General features: G+C 44.2%; 1 protein-coding gene across 3 annotated transcripts in view; it reads left to right on the top strand.

Annotated features, from left to right (window-relative positions):
* The window catches only part of COL4A6 (collagen type IV alpha 6 chain), a 244677-nt gene extending 223463 nt beyond the window's left edge, over positions 1–21214 (top strand). For all 3 annotated transcript variants that reach the window (XM_075008105.1, XM_075008104.1, XM_075008102.1), the window contains 18 exons: positions 974–1144; positions 2333–2476; positions 2934–3053; positions 3773–3954; positions 4211–4274; positions 5890–5964; positions 7382–7489; positions 8329–8436; positions 8912–8983; positions 9948–10073; positions 10476–10592; positions 11435–11596; positions 12617–12715; positions 13521–13667; positions 15563–15679; positions 16532–16723; positions 16952–17238; positions 18127–21214. In XM_075008105.1, coding sequence (XP_074864206.1) covers positions 974–1144; positions 2333–2476; positions 2934–3053; positions 3773–3954; positions 4211–4274; positions 5890–5964; positions 7382–7489; positions 8329–8436; positions 8912–8983; positions 9948–10073; positions 10476–10592; positions 11435–11596; positions 12617–12715; positions 13521–13667; positions 15563–15679; positions 16532–16723; positions 16952–17238; positions 18127–18387 — 2552 coding nt within the window. In that variant the 3' untranslated portion in view covers positions 18388–21214. The remainder of the gene's footprint in view (positions 1–973; positions 1145–2332; positions 2477–2933; positions 3054–3772; positions 3955–4210; positions 4275–5889; positions 5965–7381; positions 7490–8328; positions 8437–8911; positions 8984–9947; positions 10074–10475; positions 10593–11434; positions 11597–12616; positions 12716–13520; positions 13668–15562; positions 15680–16531; positions 16724–16951; positions 17239–18126) is intronic.
* Positions 21215–21450: the final 236 nt, after the last annotated feature.

Genomic DNA, 21450 nt, shown 5'->3' with positions numbered 1-21450 from the left:
GACTAACAACCTAGCTTTTCCTGCTACAAGAATTGTCTATAGGTTGCACCCTTTATTTTAGTCTTACCAGAAAGCAAAGAACCGTTATACCAAGTATGCTCAGATGGTAACAAAGAACAAAGCCCATGAGGAAAACAAATTAATATTCTTAGCCTTAAAGCACATATTGTGTTTTTCTTCTTTAATTGAGTAGATGTTACATTTTACGTCTAAAAAATCAGATAATTGCTTTAAATCTTAAAATCTAGGGTCCTGCAAAGCTTTTCTATCTGATATCTCTACTTTATGCCATTTTTCAGAAGCTACCTGTTTTTTTTCTCTTTATAATGTATCTGAGGATTCCCATTTTTCAATGGTTTAAGCCCTTACCTTATTTTCTTTCTGAATTAAATGTTTACCAAGGTGCAGCCAGAAACATTCTGATATAATTGAAGAGACTGAATTGTGTACAAATGGTTTCAACTGTGTTAACCCTGGAGATGCTTTATTGTGACACATTCAGCAGTCTATTCCCTTAATTACTAACCGGTCTGGCTTTTAAGAAGGAGCACCTTAACTGCAGAATGATCAGGATGCTCTTTAATTTACCCCTTTGGTTGACCCAAATAATGGGGAAAGTTGGAATTTAGCGTTATTGATGCACCTCACATGCTGTGGTTTGCTATCCTGCAGTTAAAAGGTCAGTCCTCCTGCTGCTCTGCACTTTAATGGCTAATAAAGGAGGGGAGGAAACTAATTAAAAAGGCCTCCCTGTTGCTGGTTTTGAAGTGACATAAGCAGGTCTCAAATTGTTGGATGACTAGTGTTTTTGCGCACCTAAATGTTATGCCTACTAGCAGGCTGCATGTGTCGTAATTGTGAGTCTAGCTGCATAGTACATGCAATGCTACATTTAATGAAGATGCAGAACAGATGCTCAACAGTTCAAAAGCTTGTGTGACAAAAGCTATTGAATTTGCTTATATTGATTCAGGATTTCCTGGAGCCAAAGGTCTGACTGGTGATGCAGGTCCACCAGGCCCTGCTGGTATGAAAGGCTTCCCAGGTTTAGAAGGTTTTCCAGGACCACCTGGGGAAAGAGGATTCCCAGGGCCACTTGGGCCTGTGGGTAGAGATGGACTCCCAGGTTTCTCCAGAGCAAAAGGTAACTGAAATTTACAGGGAACTTGTTTTGGGATGCATTTGTTTCACTGCTAAATTGTTGATGTGAATGCAGACTGGGCTATTAATTAAAAGCTACTTGTATCTGATAGCTGTGTGTGGGACTCTTTATCAAAGCCTGGAGATACACATTTCTTATAGAGCTGGAAGGGACCTTGAGAGGTCATTGAGTCCAGTCACCTATACTCACAGCAGGACCTACCACCATCCCTGATGTGTGTGTGTGTGTTTTTTTTTCAATCTAACCTAGCCCAGGTCTTTTGAAGTCGCTCTCAAGGATTGAGCTCACAACCCTGGGTTTAGAAGGGCAGGGCTCTAAACACTGAACTATTCATCCCTCTCCCCTAGAGAAAAATAAAGGTTGAGGGTAATGCACACAGCTACATTAGTGACAGCCACTATTGTAAAAGTAACACACCTGGGATTGAACCAAGGACCTGTAGACCTAGAAACAACAGCTTGAGCTACAGAGACTGCTTCAAGCTAGATCAGTTCAACTCCTAGTGTCCACCACAAAGAACCCACTATTCCAAGTTAATGTTATTAGCACATGGTGTCTATAAGAGCATGTAATAATCACACTGAAGTTTTTTTGAGAGGTTTTTTTACATGTAAAGTATACTGAGATATATTCACACAACAGAAATATCAGAAACAGATAATGGAGAAATGTTTTCAGGAATACCAAAGTGCTGTGTTCGGTATCAAAATTTGTTTTGAAAGTTAAAAATAATTTTTAAAAAAGTACGAGGCAAGTGGTCCTTTGGCTGATCAGAGTCTTCTGGGACAGTGAAAGTTCTTGATTGTTTCTGTCATTCTCTCTGTGGAGATAGCTGACCTCTTCTTGGTGAGGATGAAGCTACACTGGTGATGGATGTGAACAGGTGACTAGTGCAGAGGGATCAGTTATAACTGTGTGCTTTAGTAGGAACCGGGGCAGAATTTTGATGGTGAACTGGAAGTTAATAATTAAATGGTGGTGAATAGAGGCTTACTTCAGCAATGGAGACATCCAGCAGTACTCTCCTGTGTTCTCACTTCAGGATTTTCAACTGCCTGGCTTTCTGCAATAGGCCATCCCCACCCTGCTCCCCACTTTTACTTCTATTTGTAAGAAAAATATGTGGAAAGACTCAGTTCTTGCTTTGTTTTATGACTTCTTTCTATATAGGTGAAAAGGGTCCACCTGGTTTGATTGGCTTCCCTGGCATGCCAGGTGTGCCTGGTGCTCCTGCCATGAGTGGGCTGAAAGGAATTCCTGGTGCGTCTGGAAGAGAAGGAAATGTTGGATACCCTGGACCCCCTGGTCAAAAAGGTGAGCTCTGACAAATAAATGTGAATAAATTACTGGGTTGCTGCAGCAAGAGGGCCAGCTAGGGTAACCAGACACCCTAATATTACTGGGACCATCCTGATATTAGGGGCTTTGCTTTATATAGTTTCCTTTTACCTCCTATTTCCTCCCTGGATTTTTCACTGGTCAACCCAGGCCTGAGAGCAGCAAGAAAGAAGAGCTGCTTCTGTGAAGTCCACACACCCATCCATTTTTTGCTAGTGTATTATCTATCAAGTGTATTTTTTGCTAGTGTATTATCTATCAAGCTGTAAAGTGCCTGTGGTTTGGTTTTTAGAGGTGCTGAGCACCCACAACTCAAACAGTTCTGTAGGAGTCACAGATGCTCCACAGCTCTGAAATCCAGGCCTCTTGTGTTTAAAGACTTTTCTTTTAAGAGCCCCTTTTCTCATACAGGTTCATTCTCTTATGTTTCCAGGTGACAGGGGTGATCTGGGTCCGCCTGGACTCCCGATAGTTAGGCCTGCAGAACTGGTATTCAAGGGAGACAAAGGTGGTCCTGGGTCAGTTGGACTGAGCGGATTCCCTGGTCCTAGAGGTATTTATCAGCATTAGAATACATCTAAGAGATGTGTATTCCAAATTAAAGTTGCCACCACTAACCCTCCAGTAACTCTTGATTGCTTTGGACAGAGGCTGTTTGGTCCATTTAGCAGCCTACAGCAGTGGAATTCAAAGATCACCACACTTGTGGTTGTTGTCTTCTCATATTTGCCACCGTCCCTGCCCTCCACCCCCAAACACTCTAAATAAATGCACTCCCCCTCCTTCAGAGCCAGGCGCTTCCAGCCCCCACATTCTAATTCAATGCTGCTGACTGACCAGAGCTCCTGGGGCTGCTGCCAGGGCTGCTTCTATGTGCTTCTCCCACCAAGCAGTAGGGTGTGGGGTGAGCAGATGGCACTCCCCACATGCAGCTCTCAGGAGGAGCTGCATTTAAAGGCTCTAAGAGCCGCATGCAGCTCGAGAGCCATATTCGCCACAATGTGTTGTCCTATTCTCCACATCTGGTGAGTGACAAATGTTTTGGGCATCCCTGGCCTACAGTATTGTTACTTCCAGATTCTAAAAGATTTTCTGTGTAGCCACTCTGAATTTGAGGCAAGAGTTGTTCTGCAAACTGGTGCTTCTTTATTGCTGAAATAATGAATTCTCCTCCTCTTCTTCTCTGGAAGCAATGAGGAATTAGCTTCTTGGCTGTGCTGACTGTCTTTATGATGAAGTAGTAATACAGTTTTATTTTCTGTATACGTTTAGGTGGCAAAGGGTTCCTTGGAAACCGTGGACAACCCGGTCTTCCTGGTCCACGAGGGCCACTAGGCAAAGATGGAGGACAACCCGGTGATGCAGGGTTCCCCGGCTTGCCTGGACCACCTGGCTTTCCAGGGCAGAAAGGCCTGCCTGGAATTAAAGGATTACCTGGATTTCCAGGAGAAAGTGTAAATATGAATCTTCCATTCTGAGTGCAAGTAGAAAAATCCCACAAGCTGGCAGTACTTTTGGTTACCACACAACCTCCTCAGTAAAATCAAAGGTGCTCTCCTTCTGTAATAGCTGAGACTGAAGCATGAAAAACAGAGTTTTCTTTTTTCCCAGGCAAATTGTTGTATCTGCCACACTGCAATTCACTGCTGTCAGCACAACCCAGCCAACAGGGAGTAAGTATGAGAATAATCACATCCTATTTTTTTCCAGGGTTCAGAGGGTATCTCAGGAGCACCAGGGTTCCCAGGGACTGCTGGTTTCCCTGGTCCAAAAGGTAAGATACTGATTTCCAGTTTCCATGCTTTTTCCAGAGTGTGACCCAGCAGAAGAAAGTGGGTGAGAGGTTGTGAGGCTAAAAATTGGCAACTTTTGACATAAATATTCTGAGCCGCTCTCGCAGCAAATCGGAGACATCTCTTAAAAACAGAAGTGGCTGTATGAGTCACTGGTTACTAGTGCAGTAAATCAGTTGTTAGTCTGCTCTGCATATCCTGCCCTCTGTTTTCATTTAAATCCATTTAGTTGACTGAGAATCACAGCGCAGACTGGGGAGGTGCTCTTTAAGGCTACGTCTACACGTGCAGCCAACATCGAAATAGTCTATTTCGATGAATAACGTCTACACGTCCTCCAGGGCCGGCAACGTCGATTTTCAACTTCAACGTTGCTCAGCCCAACATCGAAATAGGCGCAGTGAGGGAACGTCTACACGTCAAAGTAGCACACATCGAAATAGGGATGCCAGGCACAGCTGCAGACAGGGTCACAGGGCGGACTCAACAGCCAGCCGCTCCCTTAAAGGGCCCCTCCCAGACACAGTTGCACTAAACAACACAAGATACACAGAGCTGACAACTGGTTGCAGACCCTGTGCCTGCAGCATAGATCCCCAGCTGCCACAGAAGCAGCCAGAAGCCCTGGGCTAAGGGCTGCTGCCCACGGTGACCATAGAGCCCCGCAGGGGCTGGAGAGAGAGCATCTCTCAACCCCCCAGCTGATGGCCGCCATGGAGGACCCAGCAATTTCGACGTTGCGGGACGCGGATCGTCTACACGGTCCCTACTTCGACGTTGAACGTCGAAGTAGGGCGCTATTCCTATCTCCTCATGAGGTTAGCGACTTCGACGTCTCGCCGCCTAACGTCGAAGTTAACTTCGAAATAGCGCCCGACACGTGTAGACGCGACGGGCGCTATTTCGAAGTTGGTGCTGCTACTTCGAAGTAGCGTGCACGTGTAGACGCAGCTTAAATGTCCCTTGCTCTGGTGATATAGAGTTGCACATGTTAAGAGATGTACTCAAGAAGCTTTTTGGAGTGGACCATAAAACAGTGAACAGTGCCATAATACTCTTGTGTGTCAGCAGAGAGTACTGTTTGTTTTAACCATCCACTTAGATTTACGTATAGTCTGAGCTTTTTCAAAGGGATTGGGCCCCCAACTTCCTTTGAAATTCAATGGGAAGTTCTGTGTGAATTTGGTGCTCAAGTAGCAAACAGGCCTTTGAACCTTCTGTCCAAAATACAACATCAGAGACCTACAGAGATCTGTGTCAATGGTGTAAATAAATAGAAGCTAAGGAGTTAGAAGCTAGGAGACAAGGCAGGTGTTACCATTAGTCTAGTATGTGGCTTATTGGACCATTGTATAGCTGTGCATCTAAAGCTGATGAAAGCATTGTTAAAATAATTTATTTTACCCCAGGGAAATTATTTCTTTTGCTGTTTTTGAGTCCATAGATTTGAACAGTAGCAAAGATGTATTTTCAGGAGAAAGGTTAGTAACCAACATGTAAAAGCTACAGTTTAGGCGTGAAACTGTTAATTACAGGATGGTGTGCCAGCACAATCAGATCCAAAGAGCAAAATGTGCCTTTCTTGACTTCTACCAGGTGACCCAGGAGAATCACTTGGAATTCTGGGTAGGATGGGCAATAAAGGAGAACGAGGGGACCGTGGATTCCCAGGTAAGGTAACCCTCAAAGGTTATGAATTTCTGGAACAAAAGCTACAGGGTTTATCCCTGAGCATTGTCATGTAGTTCTGTGATTTTACTATCTGAAAACACTGAGAGTTTTGGGACAGATGAGAGATGTGGGACAAGAAGCTGGCCCATGGCCAAGCCTGAAAAATACTAAACATTCCAAAACCAGCCAAAATCCTAATCTCAATCTTAACCATCAGGTCTCACCTAGTTCCTCACCTTCTATAGGTCCCCAGAGCCCCTGGTCTCGGGGACTGTCAGAACAGCATGCAGGCCTCTATGGCATGGCCTTTGGTGCAGCAGCCTTAGCAAATACATATACCTCTCATTTTCTTAGGCCTACTTCTAGTGTAGCTTCTTCTGACAGAGTAGAGAGAAGAAGCAGTGTGGTCTTATGGTTGCAGAAGTGGACAGAAAGTTTCCTGCTGACTTACTGTATGAGTTATTTACACTGGTTGGACCTCAGTTTACCCATCTGCGGTGGGGGTAATAATCTGTATAATTGAGAATAACTGTACAATCTGTGTGCATTGTGAGGATTCATGAATGTTTGTAAAGTGTTTTGGGATGCTCACATGAAAGGCACTATATAGGTGCAAAGTATTTAATGTTACTGCACTGTCACAAGGTAGGAAAAGTGACACGTTAGTGTTTTGTTTGCTGTCAAAATGTATTTTAAAAAGTCACAAAAAAACACTGCTTGGCACACAGCTCTTATCTTGAATTTTACTTTTAATTCAGAATAGGTTTGAAATATGACAGCTTGGATTTGAGATGGAAAGTGTCTGTCTGCTAGTGAGCGTTGTAGGGTAGACCAGACCATGCTAGACAGGGCAGGCAAACAGAGTACAGGCTGACCCTCTCTAGTCCAGCACTCTCTGGTCCAGCAACATCTATGGTCCAGCATGATTTTAGTTAGCCAGATGTCCACTTACGGTTCTGGCCAAATTTCCTGTGGTACCATAAAGTTTGTTTCTGGCCCTTAGTCCTGGCTCTCAGTGTTCTGTGCAGTTATTTAGCTCTAATTTACCCTTACATGTCTTTCTAACTTCATAGAGAGTCACCTGCTGAGCCACAGTGACATGGAAATAGTGGTGACTACTTGTTAATAGAAAGGGCCTTCCTGCCCCTCTCTCACAATTATTATTTTATTCCCAGCACTCAGCAGTGACCTGCAATTGGTTGCAAAATTTCTGTCTGGCCAGTAGCCTGCCCCATAGGATATTGCTGATCATCCCTTGGCCACATAAAGGATGCTGAGCAGTTATGTGAGCAATATCCCCTGATGGCCATATCACTACATGCAGAATTGTTAGATCCTGCCCAGCCCTTTGATAACAGATACACAAGGGTATAGTTTGTGACATGATCTGGTGTGATTTTTGCTCGTATCATTTAAGGTGAAAGGGGAAGATATGGGCCAAAGGGTGAACCTGGATTCCCAGGAACCATTGGAATAGATGGGTCTAAAGGTATCCCAGGTGACCTTGGCCGAGAAGGACCACCAGGTAGGTCAGCAAGCACCAATGAGTTTTGTAGGATGGCCACAGATACATTGTTTTGTTGTTATAGTTTTCATTCTTACGTTGCTTGTGCTAGGGTTGCCTCATCTTAAGATAGAATGAACAGCAACAACAACAAAAATCTTCTGTAAAATGTGCTTTGTTCTTTAGTACACTGTTTTCTTCTGTTCTTGAGCTGAAAGGTGGAATCTCATTCTATAGTAATAAACAGAGAGCGATCCTCTGTTGTAACTCTGGTGTGACATAGCACAGAAGATGTAGCGAAAGGGAAACAGGAAGAAAGTTAAGTTTTAGCTACCTTTGCGCTTCCTGGCCACTTGCAGGGGTTTGGGTGACCCCATGACATTAGTTACAGGCGCTAATTTGCAACACACACTTCATGGCTGGTTCTGCAGCCAGTGTCGTTAAAATTGGGCAATCAACAAAAAAATTAAGTAGCTGAATATTGTATTTCAAACATGTTTCAAAATCTGTTGAATCAGTTGTTGTATCTGTTATGTGTGTGTGTATGTATACATAATCTATATAGAAAATCTGTGAATTACTTGCCCAGGCAGGTGCTGAAAAACACATTAGTTAAATAAGTTACATGAGAAAAATAATGAAATAAATCAAATTGATAAATATTAGGCAGCTAGTTGTTGTGCAGTTGTGTGATACAAAGGATGTGCTTTTTTAAGATGTGCTTTGTCTGCATAGCAGTTTGGTCATCCAGCACTCCTATATTACATTGCCATGAGAAGATAAAATAGAGTCACTTAAACTCAGCAGTGCAGGCACACATGTGAAAGTCCATCCCTCAGCATTTTATTGCTTGTTTTCAGGGCGACCTGGAATTGCTGGATTGAGAGGAAATGCAGGTCCCCCTGGTTCCCCAGGGCAACTTGGACCTGTAGGATTTGTCGGACTGCCTGGGATATCAGGGCCAAAAGGTGCATCTTTCTTTAACTTTCCAACTGGGGAAAAGGTGAAATACAGAAATTAGTGCACTGGCTGGGCGAGTTATAGCAAACAGTACAGTCATGGCCTGTTGTCCTTGGCTCATTGTGCTTTAGTGAACTGCAGCTCATTTCTTGCTGGTGTCAGTTTTGGCTCCAGCTGTACAAAACCATAAGAATGATGGGAGAGGCTACAGTCGAATTATTGAGGTTTGGGTCACGTGTAGGGTTTTGTTGCAGGTGAAACTATAAATGCAAGTGCCTGTGAGAAAAACTCTTCCTTTTGCATTAATGGACCTGTCCAGAGGAAAATCTAATTTGCACTGGTCTCCAGAAACACTAAATATATGTCAGTTTCATGTTTTATGCATGCACAGCATCATCTTTTCTTGTGCATTTCCTCCAGGTTAAGTGCTTTTATTCTACAAGCTATTGATTGTCCATTCAAGCATCTATAATTTCCCCTCAGGATTCCCTGGATTTCCTGGTTTAAATGGTCTGAATGGCTTGCCAGGGACAAAAGGGTCTCCTGGAACACCAGGTAAAAAAAAATTGCTTCTAAGGAAACACGTGTGCTGGTGTGTGTTTATTTAGAGGTGTGGGGTTTGATTAATGATATCGTTTTAGTCATATTATGAATTAATGGAAATAACCACATTGTATAGCTAGCATCAGAATTCTTATTAAATGTGTGGAACCAAATTCTGCTTCAATAATGAAGCCTTAGCACTGAATTTCATGTGTGAAAACAAGAGCAGGATGTGGCCCATTCAATAAATGCTCTGGGCTGCCCACCACTCAAAGGAGCTGGGACACTGACCAGCACTGCAGTGCTGGTCAGTTTCCTGTCTCCTACCAGTATCAGGGAGCTGGGAGCCAGCTCCCCGAATAACGTGAAATTTGACTTACACAGGGTTGCACAAGAATGCAACCTCCATGTAAGTCGCGGGGGGGTGGGGTGTCTACTGTACTCGATTGGCTCTTGCCCAGCACACCAAGGGAAACATCTCCACACCTATATCCTGTCCCACCTCATGCTTCACTCTTCTTGAACAAGTGATGTTGCCTGATCCCTCCCCTTGGAGACTGAAGGCCTTTAAATAGTGGGTTCAATTCTGTATTGTGTCTTCTGAGAAGAGCAGCACAAAAGACATAATCCAGAGGGTGAGAAGCAAAAGGGACTTTCCCACGCTGTCTATGGGCTATGCAGGAGTCTTTGTTGCCTCAAGCACCATGGGCACATCCTAAGGGGAGTAGCGTAGTAGCATGCTGTTCTTTGGCTTGGACAATTCTTTCCCAGCTGTTTGGGTCTTATGTACACCCACAGCAGACACCAGAGCACCCTATAAGGGATTGGTGTTGGGACTAGATTCAACTCCAGTGATTTCTCTGAACTTCAAGCAGCAGAGAGTTGCACGGCTAACATTATATGTCAACTGAACATGCAAACTTTCATGAAGCTGCATTACAAGGCTCCTCTGTTCTCTTTAAATATCATTGATTAGGTCTGAGTGAAGCTGGACTGAACGGCCCTGCAGGGTTTCCAGGACCTAAGGGTGAAGAAGGTTCTCCAGGCATTGGCTTAGGAAACCCAGGACTTCCTGGGCTGAAAGGATCACCCGGAGACATGGGTAAGTAGTAACAACTGTGGAAACAGTTGATTTGTATTGAATAGCAGAATGCACCCAAGCTTGGGGGATATCTGTAGGGTCAATGTAGTTTAATAATGGTAATTCACAAGCATAGAGATGTGAAGGGATCCTTGGTATGTAGATCTGTAACGGTATGGCATGGTCTAAGGTATGACATACATTGATTGACATAGGTTTTACAGTTTTTATAGCTCTCTCATGATGCTCTCATTTCATGAAAAAGAAGGGTTGGTCTTTCCTGGGAGGTGGAAGGAATGTTGTGTTATACCCATGAATTCTACCTATACTGATGTTACACTGTCCACATGGATCATCTCTGATGATCAATAGGGATGCAGCCATTGCCTATTTTGTTGTTTCAATATTCATCTGTAATTCTAGGTCTTCCTGGTACCTCGGGTCTGCGTGGTTTGCCAGGGCCGCCTGGCCTCTCTCTTCCTTCAAATATACCTGGGAGACGTGGTGATCCTGGCCCTCCTGGAGTGAATGGGAACCCAGGTATAGAGATCAGAGACCCTTACTGTAGCTCATGTGTATTATACGTGCTAAGGTGGAATTACAAGATTGACTGCCATTCCTATACACATTTTCTGTGAACAGCTGAGATGGGGAAGTTGTATTTTATGAACTCTCAGTCCGTCTAATCTGGTGTTTTAGATCAGTGACTGGGAATCAAGAGATCTGGGTTCTCTGTTCTTTGGTCTGCCAGTCTCCTGGGGCACATGGTTTTATCATTCCATGCCTTGTTTTCTCTATGTGTAAAATGGGCATAATAATACTGCACTTTCCCAACTTTATGAAGCTCTTGGGCCCAAAGTGGTACGAATGTGGAAAATATTCTCCTTAATCACTAGTGTGATTGAATTATTGAAATTTCATCACATCAGCAACACCATCTTTCCTTTTATTATTACTTTTTTATTTGTACTGTGGTCGTGCCCAGGAGCCCTGCTTGTGGACCAGGCCCTCACTGTGCAAGGTGCTCTGCAAACACAAAACAAATCCACGGTCCCTGCCCCAGACAGCATCACATGCTCCAATAGATCACAGTGCAGCCAAACTCACTGGCTAGTGCGATATGAAAGGATGTGAGGCCCCTTCACTTGCGGGTGGGGACACAAAGAAAATACAGCCTTGCCCTAGAGCACAACAGAATGTAGCAAGTTCTCTGGCTGAGTTTATGGTTATGAAGAGGAAATAATATTTTGGATGTCTGTAGGCCATCCATCACCTGGAAACCTTGCTCCCTTGCAGCCAAAGAATGAACAAATGCATATCCCATAGAGTGACCATCTCACTCTGTTACAGAAACTGATTCTTCTCACCCATTTGGTTTCTAGGCCCGCCAGGGCCTCCAGGGCCTCCAGGACCCTCCGGCCCCGCCTCCAATCAAGGTGATTCTGGTGTTCCAGGTTTCCCTGGTGCTCCTGGTTTGCCAGGAGTAAAGGGTGACATGGGACTCCCTGGTCCAGTTGGAATTCCAGGAGCTTCAGGGCTGAAAGGTAATTCTGTACAGTGTTTTGAAGTTGTCCCCTAGCACTCTAAAGAGCTGTCACCTGTTGTTAGCATGGCAGCTGTGCAGTCAGCTCTCTTGTAGGCATGCAGCATACTGAGGTTTGCTCTCCGCTCCTTGAACAGAGAAGGGAGGTTTCTCCATAGCATTCCATTTTTGCCTGTAATGGTGGACAAATGCTAGGCAAGCTGAACCCGAGCTCTTGAAAATCGTACTGTGTGTTTTCTTCCTTATTTTAGGCGAAAGCTGCCCACAGGCAGTAGCAATGTGCAGGATTGTTTGCTGCTGTTGGCTGGGATTATCTAGCCCCAGATCCACATATAGCTCTACTCTCTTCTGTCCGCTTGGAAAAGCTGTTTCCACAGCTCTTCCACCACACACACATCCTTGGGGCCTCACATAGGCCACACTCTGAACTTGAGCAGAGACCGAATGGTCTGTGGGGAATCGGTGGGTGTAGACAGGATGAAGAGGGAGAGCACATCACCCTTCCTCTGGTCCTCTCCAGTAGGAAGCATGGTTCTAAGGGAGCTGTGGAACTTGGGAGCCAGGAGAGAAAGGACACTGGAGATTAAAGCTGTGGAGAGGCCACAAGGCCTCTTGCAGGTTCCCCAGGTTTATGTTGGGGACCAAAAACAATTCATGAGATCAAACCCTATTCCTCCTTGGTAGGGGAGCGTCATTGGGAAGGAATTTCACCTGGGGAAGTTTTCTCCTCCCCAGAACACCCTCCCATTGGTTTTCCATAAGAGGGAAAGATGTCTGTAATAATTTCAGACTAAGTGCAGGATCCCCTGTTAGTAATGTGAGAGTGGAGGCTCTTACAAAGCTGCCCTGTGGAAATGGCCATCAGTTACAGGAATCAGCGTCAATGCAAACCTTCCCTAATGGGTGTGACTATGTAGTTTAGAACCATACCTCTGCTGGGCTCACCGCTGGTATTTCCCTCAGGTACCAAACCAAGGGGTAGTCTTTACAGTCCATCACTCTTTGTTCTGTATCGTCTCAGGTGTGAAGGGAGAGCCAGGCTTTATGGGGTTGCCAGGAAAAGATGGGCTGCCAGGAGACCCTGGAATTCCCGGGCTGAAGGGGGAGCCTGGTCGTAAGGGTAAGCACATGATGATTTTGAGATCTGTGCTGCACTTGTGAAAGGCTTGTGCAGTGGAGGGACACAATTAGCGTGTTTCTCTTATTTTGCGGTTTGTTCCTTTTTCTCACCCAAGTATGAAGCCCGGTTTTATGCGTGTATGGGCATGAACCAGCAGCCCAGCTCCAAACATGCCCAGACTATGGGGAAGTTTGGAATCAGTCTTTGCCACTTTGATACTTCAAGCATCCCTTCTGTCATGTTTTCTCTGTGGGAACAACTGTTTGCAGAAACTGGAACTTTCTCTGATTATGTTGATCTTTCTGGCTGTGTCTACACTTGTTTCATTTTGTTTCAGAAAGAGCCCTTCTTCCAAAGATGGGGTTTCTTTTCGAGAGAGTCCCGTGTACAATCCTTTTTATCTTTTGAAAGAATCTCTTCTGAAAAGAGATTATGCAAATGAAGTGCAAGATATGTAAATCAGTGCCTCAATTGCATTTTCAGTTTACCTCATTTGCATTCCTCTTTTGAAAGAGGAGTGCAAGTGTAGACACAGTCTTTCTGTCTCTCTTCTGCAGCGGAAGGCAGGAATATTGTTTCTCCCCCAGGTCCACAATGACATATATTTGTAGCCAATATATAAAAACGGGGCTGGGATTTAGGGAAATTAGGGACTTTTAGCAGGAGCTCGGGAAGTCATGGGAATATGCCCAGAGCTAACATACAGGGCATCCTCCATTTGTTGAACTACATTCTTGTGTTAGTAGATCATCCTGTCTGTGCACTTTATGTGGGATGCTTATGGTGCCATATGTGATGTGTGCAGGTTTCCCTGGCCTACCAGGTGCTCCAGGCCTAACTCCAAAACCAGAACCCGTCAGAGTTCTTCCAGGACTGCCTGGTTTGCCAGGCATTGATGGTGTCCCAGGCTTTATTGGAGATGCTGGTATTCGGGGACCAATTGGCAAGCAAGGTAAAGAGAACCACACAAATAAGTGAAACCACAATGTTGAACTTCTTGAGTTCACAGGAAGACAGCTTGTAGACTGTGCTGTCAAAGGCCATAAGCTCTTCTTCACGAAGCTTTGCAATGGAAACGAGCACAGTGTCTCTTTGTTCTTAAATCCACGAGAAATATTATTTGAAAATTACGTTCTTGGGATTTGATAGCCTCTTTTACATGAGGTTCATGGAATTGCAAGCAGCATTCATGATGCATTCAGCATAGCAGTAATTCAGATCTTGCAACAGATCTAATCACTCTGGCTATGTCTACATCATAGTGATCTTTCGAAAGAGGTTCTTCCCAAAGATCTCTTCTGAAAAAACTGATTTTTAAAGGGTGCGTTCACATGCTAAAAACATGGATCAAAAAAATCCATCCACTGTGTTTATAGAGAGCGTCCACACAGCCCCTGCTCTTTTGAAAGAACGGGCCAGGGACTGAAAACTCCAGTACCAGGAGGACTGCTCTTTCACATAAAGGGACCCCAGGGTGTCTTTACACTTTTTTTTTCCCCAAAAGAATCTTTCAGAAGAAGGTGCCCTTCCTCACCACTGGAAAAAGTGCTGCATTCTTTTGATTTCAAATCAAAAGAGTGCATTTTGTGTGTAGATGCTCCATGGGTTCTTTTGGAAAAGACAATTTTTCCGAAAGAACTTGCTAGTGTAGACAGAGCCTCTGAGAATGAGGTTGTAACTTGCTAGTGTAGACAGAGCCTCCGAGATTGAGGTTGTGTTAACATGAAATATAGTAACTGGCATTGCTTTAGTAACCTAAGAGTGAATCTACACTTACCTGACGATCAGCTGCGCTACAGTCAATCTTCTGGAATTCAATTTTGCCAAGTGTATTAAGACACAGCAAAATCAGTCTTTCTAGGCTCAGCTGCCGACCCTCGTACTCCACGCTACCATGCTATCATGTGGAGTGAGGGACGTCAACGTGAGCTTGAAAAGCCCTGATCTACGCTAGGTAAGAATGTCAGTTCTGATACATTGATTCTAGCTAGCCTACTGGGATAGCTAGAATTGTATATCGGAAATCAACTTTCTACCCCCCTAGTGTAGATCTAGCCCCAGTTTGCACTGTTGTAGTTTTGCTATTGACCTCCGTGGGTGCAAAATCAGGTCTTACACACCCACTATTTTAATGCTGAATTTTCCTTGTCACTTGGGGAAATCATTACAGCTTGATTTTAAATATTAACACAATTTCTGACTTGTGCAAGTTCTGGGATAGATGGAATTCCACTAGGGGTCTGTTCTTGCCCTTCCGCACTGGTCTAAAGCACAAAATTGCAATATTAAACAGAGGCCTCAAGGGCTAATCCTGTTGAATTTTAGAACAGGTGGAAGAAGGGAATTTAGATTCAGATCTCTGGATCCAAATTTGTCATTACATAACTGTGGATCTGATGAGCTCCAAAACTGGAGAAGGACCATTTTCTGGTTTCTCCAAGGGGTAGCTCAAAATGATATCCGTCATATGAGACCAGGTAATCTTTTCTCTCTTAACAGTGGCAGAAATCTTGAGGGATCAAATGAAAATAAGCACAACATTTTACTGGCACCATACCCAAACATGAGTCCAAGTGCTGCTTTGGCTGTAATCTCAAGTCCACTGTTGCCCAAGCCTGACCCAGATCTGACTATTGTCTCTTCTGTTCTCTTGTAATAGTTGAACATGTTATACACATCCTGTTGTAAATCTTATTGAATCACAGTACCAAGCTCTTTGTTTGTAATAAGAATTGTTAAATTTAAGCCCTGAATATTGCAAGGAGTCACACATCCTCCTTTGATACCAGGAGTGAAAGCTTTGATGTGAGAAGCAAGGGAAATAATAATAATTGCATTTAATTACAGGTCCTAAAGGTCTGCCTGCCAGATCAGGTCAGAAGGGACGTCCTGGTTTGCCTGGGCCAGCTGGTGTAGTTGGCGACCCAGGACTCCCAGGTTTTCCAGGGCCACAAGGACTGGAAGGTAATTGTGTTTGCTCTTTTGGTATGCTGTGAGTCCTCAATCAGCAAGATTCCAGATGAACTCCTAATGCAGAGATAGCACCCAAGGCCACGGACATGACAGAAAATTCATGTGGGAGACTTGAAAAGGAAGAACCAATATAGTGCCCAGGATTTTGTGCCTGGTGTCTGCATTGATGTGAATTTCACATTAGTGAGGCAGTTGGGAGTCCACTCACCACTGCAGCACTCTCTGATGTATGCGATTGCTGTCTGCTGCTGATGATGATTTGTTGCATAGGAGGACAGACAGTTGTCCAGCTGTAATGGATAGGGAGTCACCAGCAGGGTTTGGAAACCCGGGAGCTGGGCATTCAGTATAGAATTTGAAAAAGATCAATTCAGCGAGAAGAGATGTGCTTGGACTGGGATGATGAATGAGAGGCACGTCCTGGTGCTTGAAAGAGTGAGTTGTGTTCCTGGCTGTACCACGGACTTGCTCTGTAACCTGGGGTATTCTGCTGAACTTCTGTGTCAGAAAGACCACCACCCACAGCACTCATGTGGGAATTAGCACATACCTGGTAGGCAAGGCAGAATTACCCTATTATGAACCACAGTTGCCAGTGCCTGCATGTCATGCTTATTGGGCAAGACACAGAAAAATAAATGGCAAAGAAAAGCAAGTCAGTTCTGCATTGGATTGGTTGGCTTTGAGAATCGGCCAGGCCTATTTGATCACAAGGTGACCATCAGTACTTGAGTTTGACCTTGTTGTTGAGTTGTCTGCAGTTGGCACAGAAGTGCCTAAATACGAGGATGGACGCAGAACATCCGCTCCCTTACAACACGTGACTTGACTCTTCTCTCCCAGGTGTCTCTGGAAAGCCTGGCCCATTTGGTTTGCCTGGGATGCCGGGTCGAAGCATAGGTGTTGGCTACACGTTGGTGAAACACAGCCAATCTGAGCAGATCCCGCCGTGCCCAGTTGGAATGAATAAGCTTTGGGAGGGTTACAGCTTGCTCTATGTGGAGGGGCAGGAAAAGGCACACAACCAGGATCTTGGTAAGTCTAAAAGTCTCCGTCGTAAGTGAGGCAGCCAAATTCTGCTCCCATGTACACAGTGCCTAGCTCCTACTGGGTTCATAAGAGCTGTTTCTCTGGGGTGGAATACGACAGAGGATTCAGTGAGGCTTGCCACTTGCTTATCAGCAGTGCCAGGTGTCTACTAGCTCTGGCCTGTTGTCAGTAGCTTAATGTGCTTTTTGGTCTCCTCCCCATTCCCCACTCCAGGCTTTGCTGGCTCCTGCTTGCCTCGCTTTAGCACCATGCCATTTATTTACTGCAACATCTATGAGGTGTGCTACTACGCCAGTCGAAATGATAAATCCTACTGGCTGTCCACCACTGCTCCCATTCCCATGATGCCAGTGAGCAGTTTGGAGATTCCGCAGTACATCAGCCGTTGCTCAGTATGTGAGGCACCTTCCCAGGCTATTGCTGTACATAGCCAGGACATAACCATCCCGCAGTGTCCTGAGGGCTGGCGCAGCCTATGGATCGGCTACTCCTTCCTAATGGTAAGAGAATCGACTTGCTATTGCAAAGACAGTGACACTGTAAGAGGCTTGTTTTAATACTGGCAGCTCATCGTTGACTCTGCCCCTAAGTTTGGTAGGTCTAATGGTTGCATCCAAGAGACCGAAAGCTCCACAGCAAGCTGGCCTAAGAAGTTCCTTGCGTACTATCAGCCAGCCTCGTAACTCAGTCATTCTGCAGCCATTTAGCTAACTTCTCCAGTGCATTGGTAAAGTGTATGATGGGCTGGAAGAAGTAGAACACTTCCACACCACCACATTGACGAATAGCCCTTCCTCTAAACATTAAAAGACGTAATTAACTATAAAGCGGCAAGGTAGGTGAGGGCGTAGCTTTTACTGGCTCAGTTGGTGAGAAAGACAAGCTTTCAAGCTTACACTGAGCTCTTCGTCAGCTTTTCCCAGACCTGTGAGCTCAAAGATACATCTTTCTCACCACCAGAGGTTGAGCCAATAAAAAGATATGACCTCACCCGCCCGGTCTTGCTAGTCTCCTGGGACCAACAACGTTGCAGTTGAACTACAGCACTGTCTTAACCCCTTCTCCCTGCTGTATAGCTTTTCCCCTGGTGTTCTACAGTGAGATTTCCCAGTAGCTCATTGAAGTGGGATTCTAAATATAGCCATCAGATGCTTTATTGTCCCTCAGTTTTCAGATTTACTCACTTCGTAAGTGAAACGCTCCTTTTTTATATTACCAAAATTCTGTAGTCAACCAGATGTTTTGTTGTGCTTCTCCCATAACCCCAATCCAAGTGACGTGTGTCATGGAGAAGGAGTTTAGATTTCCCCGTTATTTTCACTGCAACAAATGTAACCCAAGAGTCCCTGTGTAATTAAATGACCATTAAATGGCCATGTTCGTTCTAGCACACCGCAGCTGGGGCAGAAGGCGGAGGCCAGTCCCTTGTCTCACCCGGCTCTTGCCTGGAGGATTTCCGTGCTACTCCTTTCATTGAATGCAATGGTGCCAAAGGAACCTGCCATTACTTTGCAAACAAGTACAGCTTCTGGCTGACAACAGTCGAACGCACGCAGCAGTTTGTCAGTGATCCTCCCTCAGAAACTCTGAAAGCGGGACAGCTCCGAACGCGAGTCAGCCGTTGCCAAGTGTGCATGAAGAACTTGTAGCAAAAACAACTTAAACAACTAAAACTTTGCTACCAAAGAGTTTAAACCTCATTTGTTGGAAAAAGAAATACCCATAGACCACCAGCAAAATAGACTCATGTGTTTATAAGTTACAACAGCCGGAACACTACTGGAACTAGGTTTCGGATCCGTGAGAAATGTGGTATGACGCAGAAGGAAGGAGGGATGGATTAATGCATTTTGTGGAACATGGTGCTACATTTTTACTTTTGTGTTTGTTTTCCTATTCCTGGCTACCTCAGAGGATTTCTGTGCCTTTCTCATTCAGCCTGCAGAGCAAGGAGCATTCTGTATTATATCACCCATCACTTTTACACACTCATCAATACTCAACGATAGACTTTCTTAAATAAGTTTATGTTTCACTGATCAGTTATCTTTGCAGCAAGTATTTGGCATGGCCTAGGGGAATAAGCTTTGATTAGATGAGAAAATATGTAATGAAGTGACATTTTTGAATAGAAAAGGAATTTTTACACTAATTAAAACAAATTACTGCATCAGAGACACTCAAAGTATTAAGCATTGGAGTCTGTAAACTTGCTTCCCTGAGCAGTTTGCTTAAATGTGAGCTCATTCTGGGGTTTAGGTTTATTTTTTAAGCAGTTGGCATTTTCTTTGGCTTCAGTGATGCACAACCAGCTTGGCACCCAATTCAGATCAGCTGTAACTGATTTGGAGTTATCCCTTTGAAAAATGTGACTCTACCTGAACTTCTAGCCATTGTCATTCTGCAGCCAGCTTTATCTCTTTATTGAAATGTGCTCTGTGTAAGCATAGGGTTCAAGGATTGTGGTTATCCTTTTGCACTCTAGCAGTTTGTGACCTCCAGAATAATTTCATTAATATGAACGTGTGAAATCATCTATCCGAGGTAGCCTTGGAACAGTTTTTTTTGTAAGTACTCATATTTTGTATAAATATAAGATGTAGAAGCATTATAGAGCATTCAGGTTTATGGAAACCGAGAAGTAATCAGTTGTTGAATGTACATTTTTTATTGCTAAAAATCACCTGCATTGTATTTTTCATCCTCTGGGCTTTACTTCTACTAGTTAAGAAACAAATTATTGTATTGCTAATGCACTGTTAAATATTTATATGATTCTTTCAGCCTGTGATTACAATCAATGATACGCAATTTCTATTTTGCCCTATATTCTAAGGGAAAGCCATAAATACGGCTGTGTTGTGAATGACCTAATTAAGGCTAAAGCTATTAATTCCAGCGTCTCTCTACTCAAGTGGATGACACCCCTGTATATCAACATTTTCAATGACCGTCTAGCAAATTTTTTCTTAAATATATGAAAACACAAAACTCTACAGGAAGTTGCAACTGAACCAAAACAAAGATTGTCAGTTAATCACTCTTCTTCATTATTGTCTCAATGTAGCTGAGTACTTAAGTCTCTGGCCTTGGCTTTTTCACTCTAAAATGTTGTGCTGCATCCATGTCAGATACCTGACCAGTGTTTTAGTAGGGACTGCTGTGTAAGTTGCATGGTAGTTATAATTGGGGTTCTGTGAATGCGTATGTACAGCAGACCCTGACTTATGCAGGTGTTGCATTCTCACAATCCCTGTGTAAATCAAATTTCCCGTGTAACACAGGGGAGCAAGGAAACTAACAAAGGCACCAGCCCTGCTCAGTTTCCTGGCTCCAGGGAGTGGAGGGGAGGGGAGCAGGAGACCAAGCAGCAGCCTGGCTCCCAGATTCCCTCTGCTGGTAGGAACCAGGTACCAGGCTTCCACCTGGTTCCCAGCTCCCCACCACTCTGGGACCCAGGTGTGGCTTCTCCCACTTGAGAGAAACTGCACCACAGCAGCTCTGTGCCTGCTAGGTTCCCCCAGCTGAGGGAGCCTGGCGGGTGGGGAGCTGCTGCAGCACAGTTTCTTCCAGCTTGAAGAGCCAGGGGCTAGAGCACTTTTGATTTGCATTTGACTCGCATTAGTGTGAGTTAAGCACATGTGGAAATCGTGCATACTGGTGGGTTACTGTACATGACTTTGAAATTCACTTTCTGCAAATACTGAGTTAAGTAAAACACAAATAGCTCCAGTGTTTGTTTTAAAAATATTTGCTCTAATTTGTGGCAAGGATTTTGTCACCTATTCTATTCATTAGATGCCACTGATAGAAGTGCCAGGTCTGGTAGCAGTTTTTACTTTATTTCTTTGGATTTTGAGGGGAGCTTTGAGGAAACCGATGCACATGAATGAAATATGTGTTTTCAGAAACAGTGTCTACACGCTTGTTTAACTTTATCCACTGTGACTGTCATTGCTTTCAGTGACAGAACTTCCATAGGATTTCACCCTGATGGGTAAAACTAAGGATGAGAAGGTGAAATCAGGGCCACAGTCTGAGAACTTTTTCCAATCAACCCCTTGGATTCCATCAACCCTGTGTTTTATGCCCTCTCTTACCAGTTATTGTCTGACACTTTTTCCCTATAGCCTATAAACTCCAGATTTCACCTGAGTTGGGTTTATGTGATGAAAGCTAATAGGAGGGCAATAAAAGATGGCCTGAACATGACATAGGCCAAGTTTCATTGCTGTGTCACCCAACAGGTGCTCTACTTTTTTGAGTGGATGTCCTTTAGAAGGTAAGCTTTCCAGAACACAGACTGAAGTTTTTCAGTTTTGTCTAGAAGGTACTGAGCAGATACAATCTTAAAGTAATGCTATTGGGGAAAGCATCACACTTTTTTTAAAATACAAAACAGTTTGGGGTATCATCTCCTTTTGTTAATCTTCAGTTTCCAAACTATGGTTAATAAAGGCAAACAAATTAAATGTTGGTCTGGGTAATTTTTTGTACCTTCACCTCCTTGTGAAGAATGAAATTGGGAAATTTCTGTTTTGACTCCACTATAATACTAGGACTCATCCCAGATGAGGACTGACTGTGATTTTAGGAAACATAAAATTGGGACAACCATGGGACAAGTATGGGACAGGGACAGGCAGATATGTGGGGGCAGGGCAGCTCCTCCCGGCTCCGCCAAGCCCCAGGGAGCCAGGATGCAGGTGGCA

The sequence above is a fragment of the Carettochelys insculpta genome, chromosome 13 (genome assembly GCF_033958435.1).
Source record: "Carettochelys insculpta isolate YL-2023 chromosome 13, ASM3395843v1, whole genome shotgun sequence".
In the NCBI taxonomy this organism is placed as follows: Eukaryota; Metazoa; Chordata; order Testudines; family Carettochelyidae; genus Carettochelys; species Carettochelys insculpta.
This window is presented reverse-complemented; position numbering and strand designations above follow the sequence as displayed.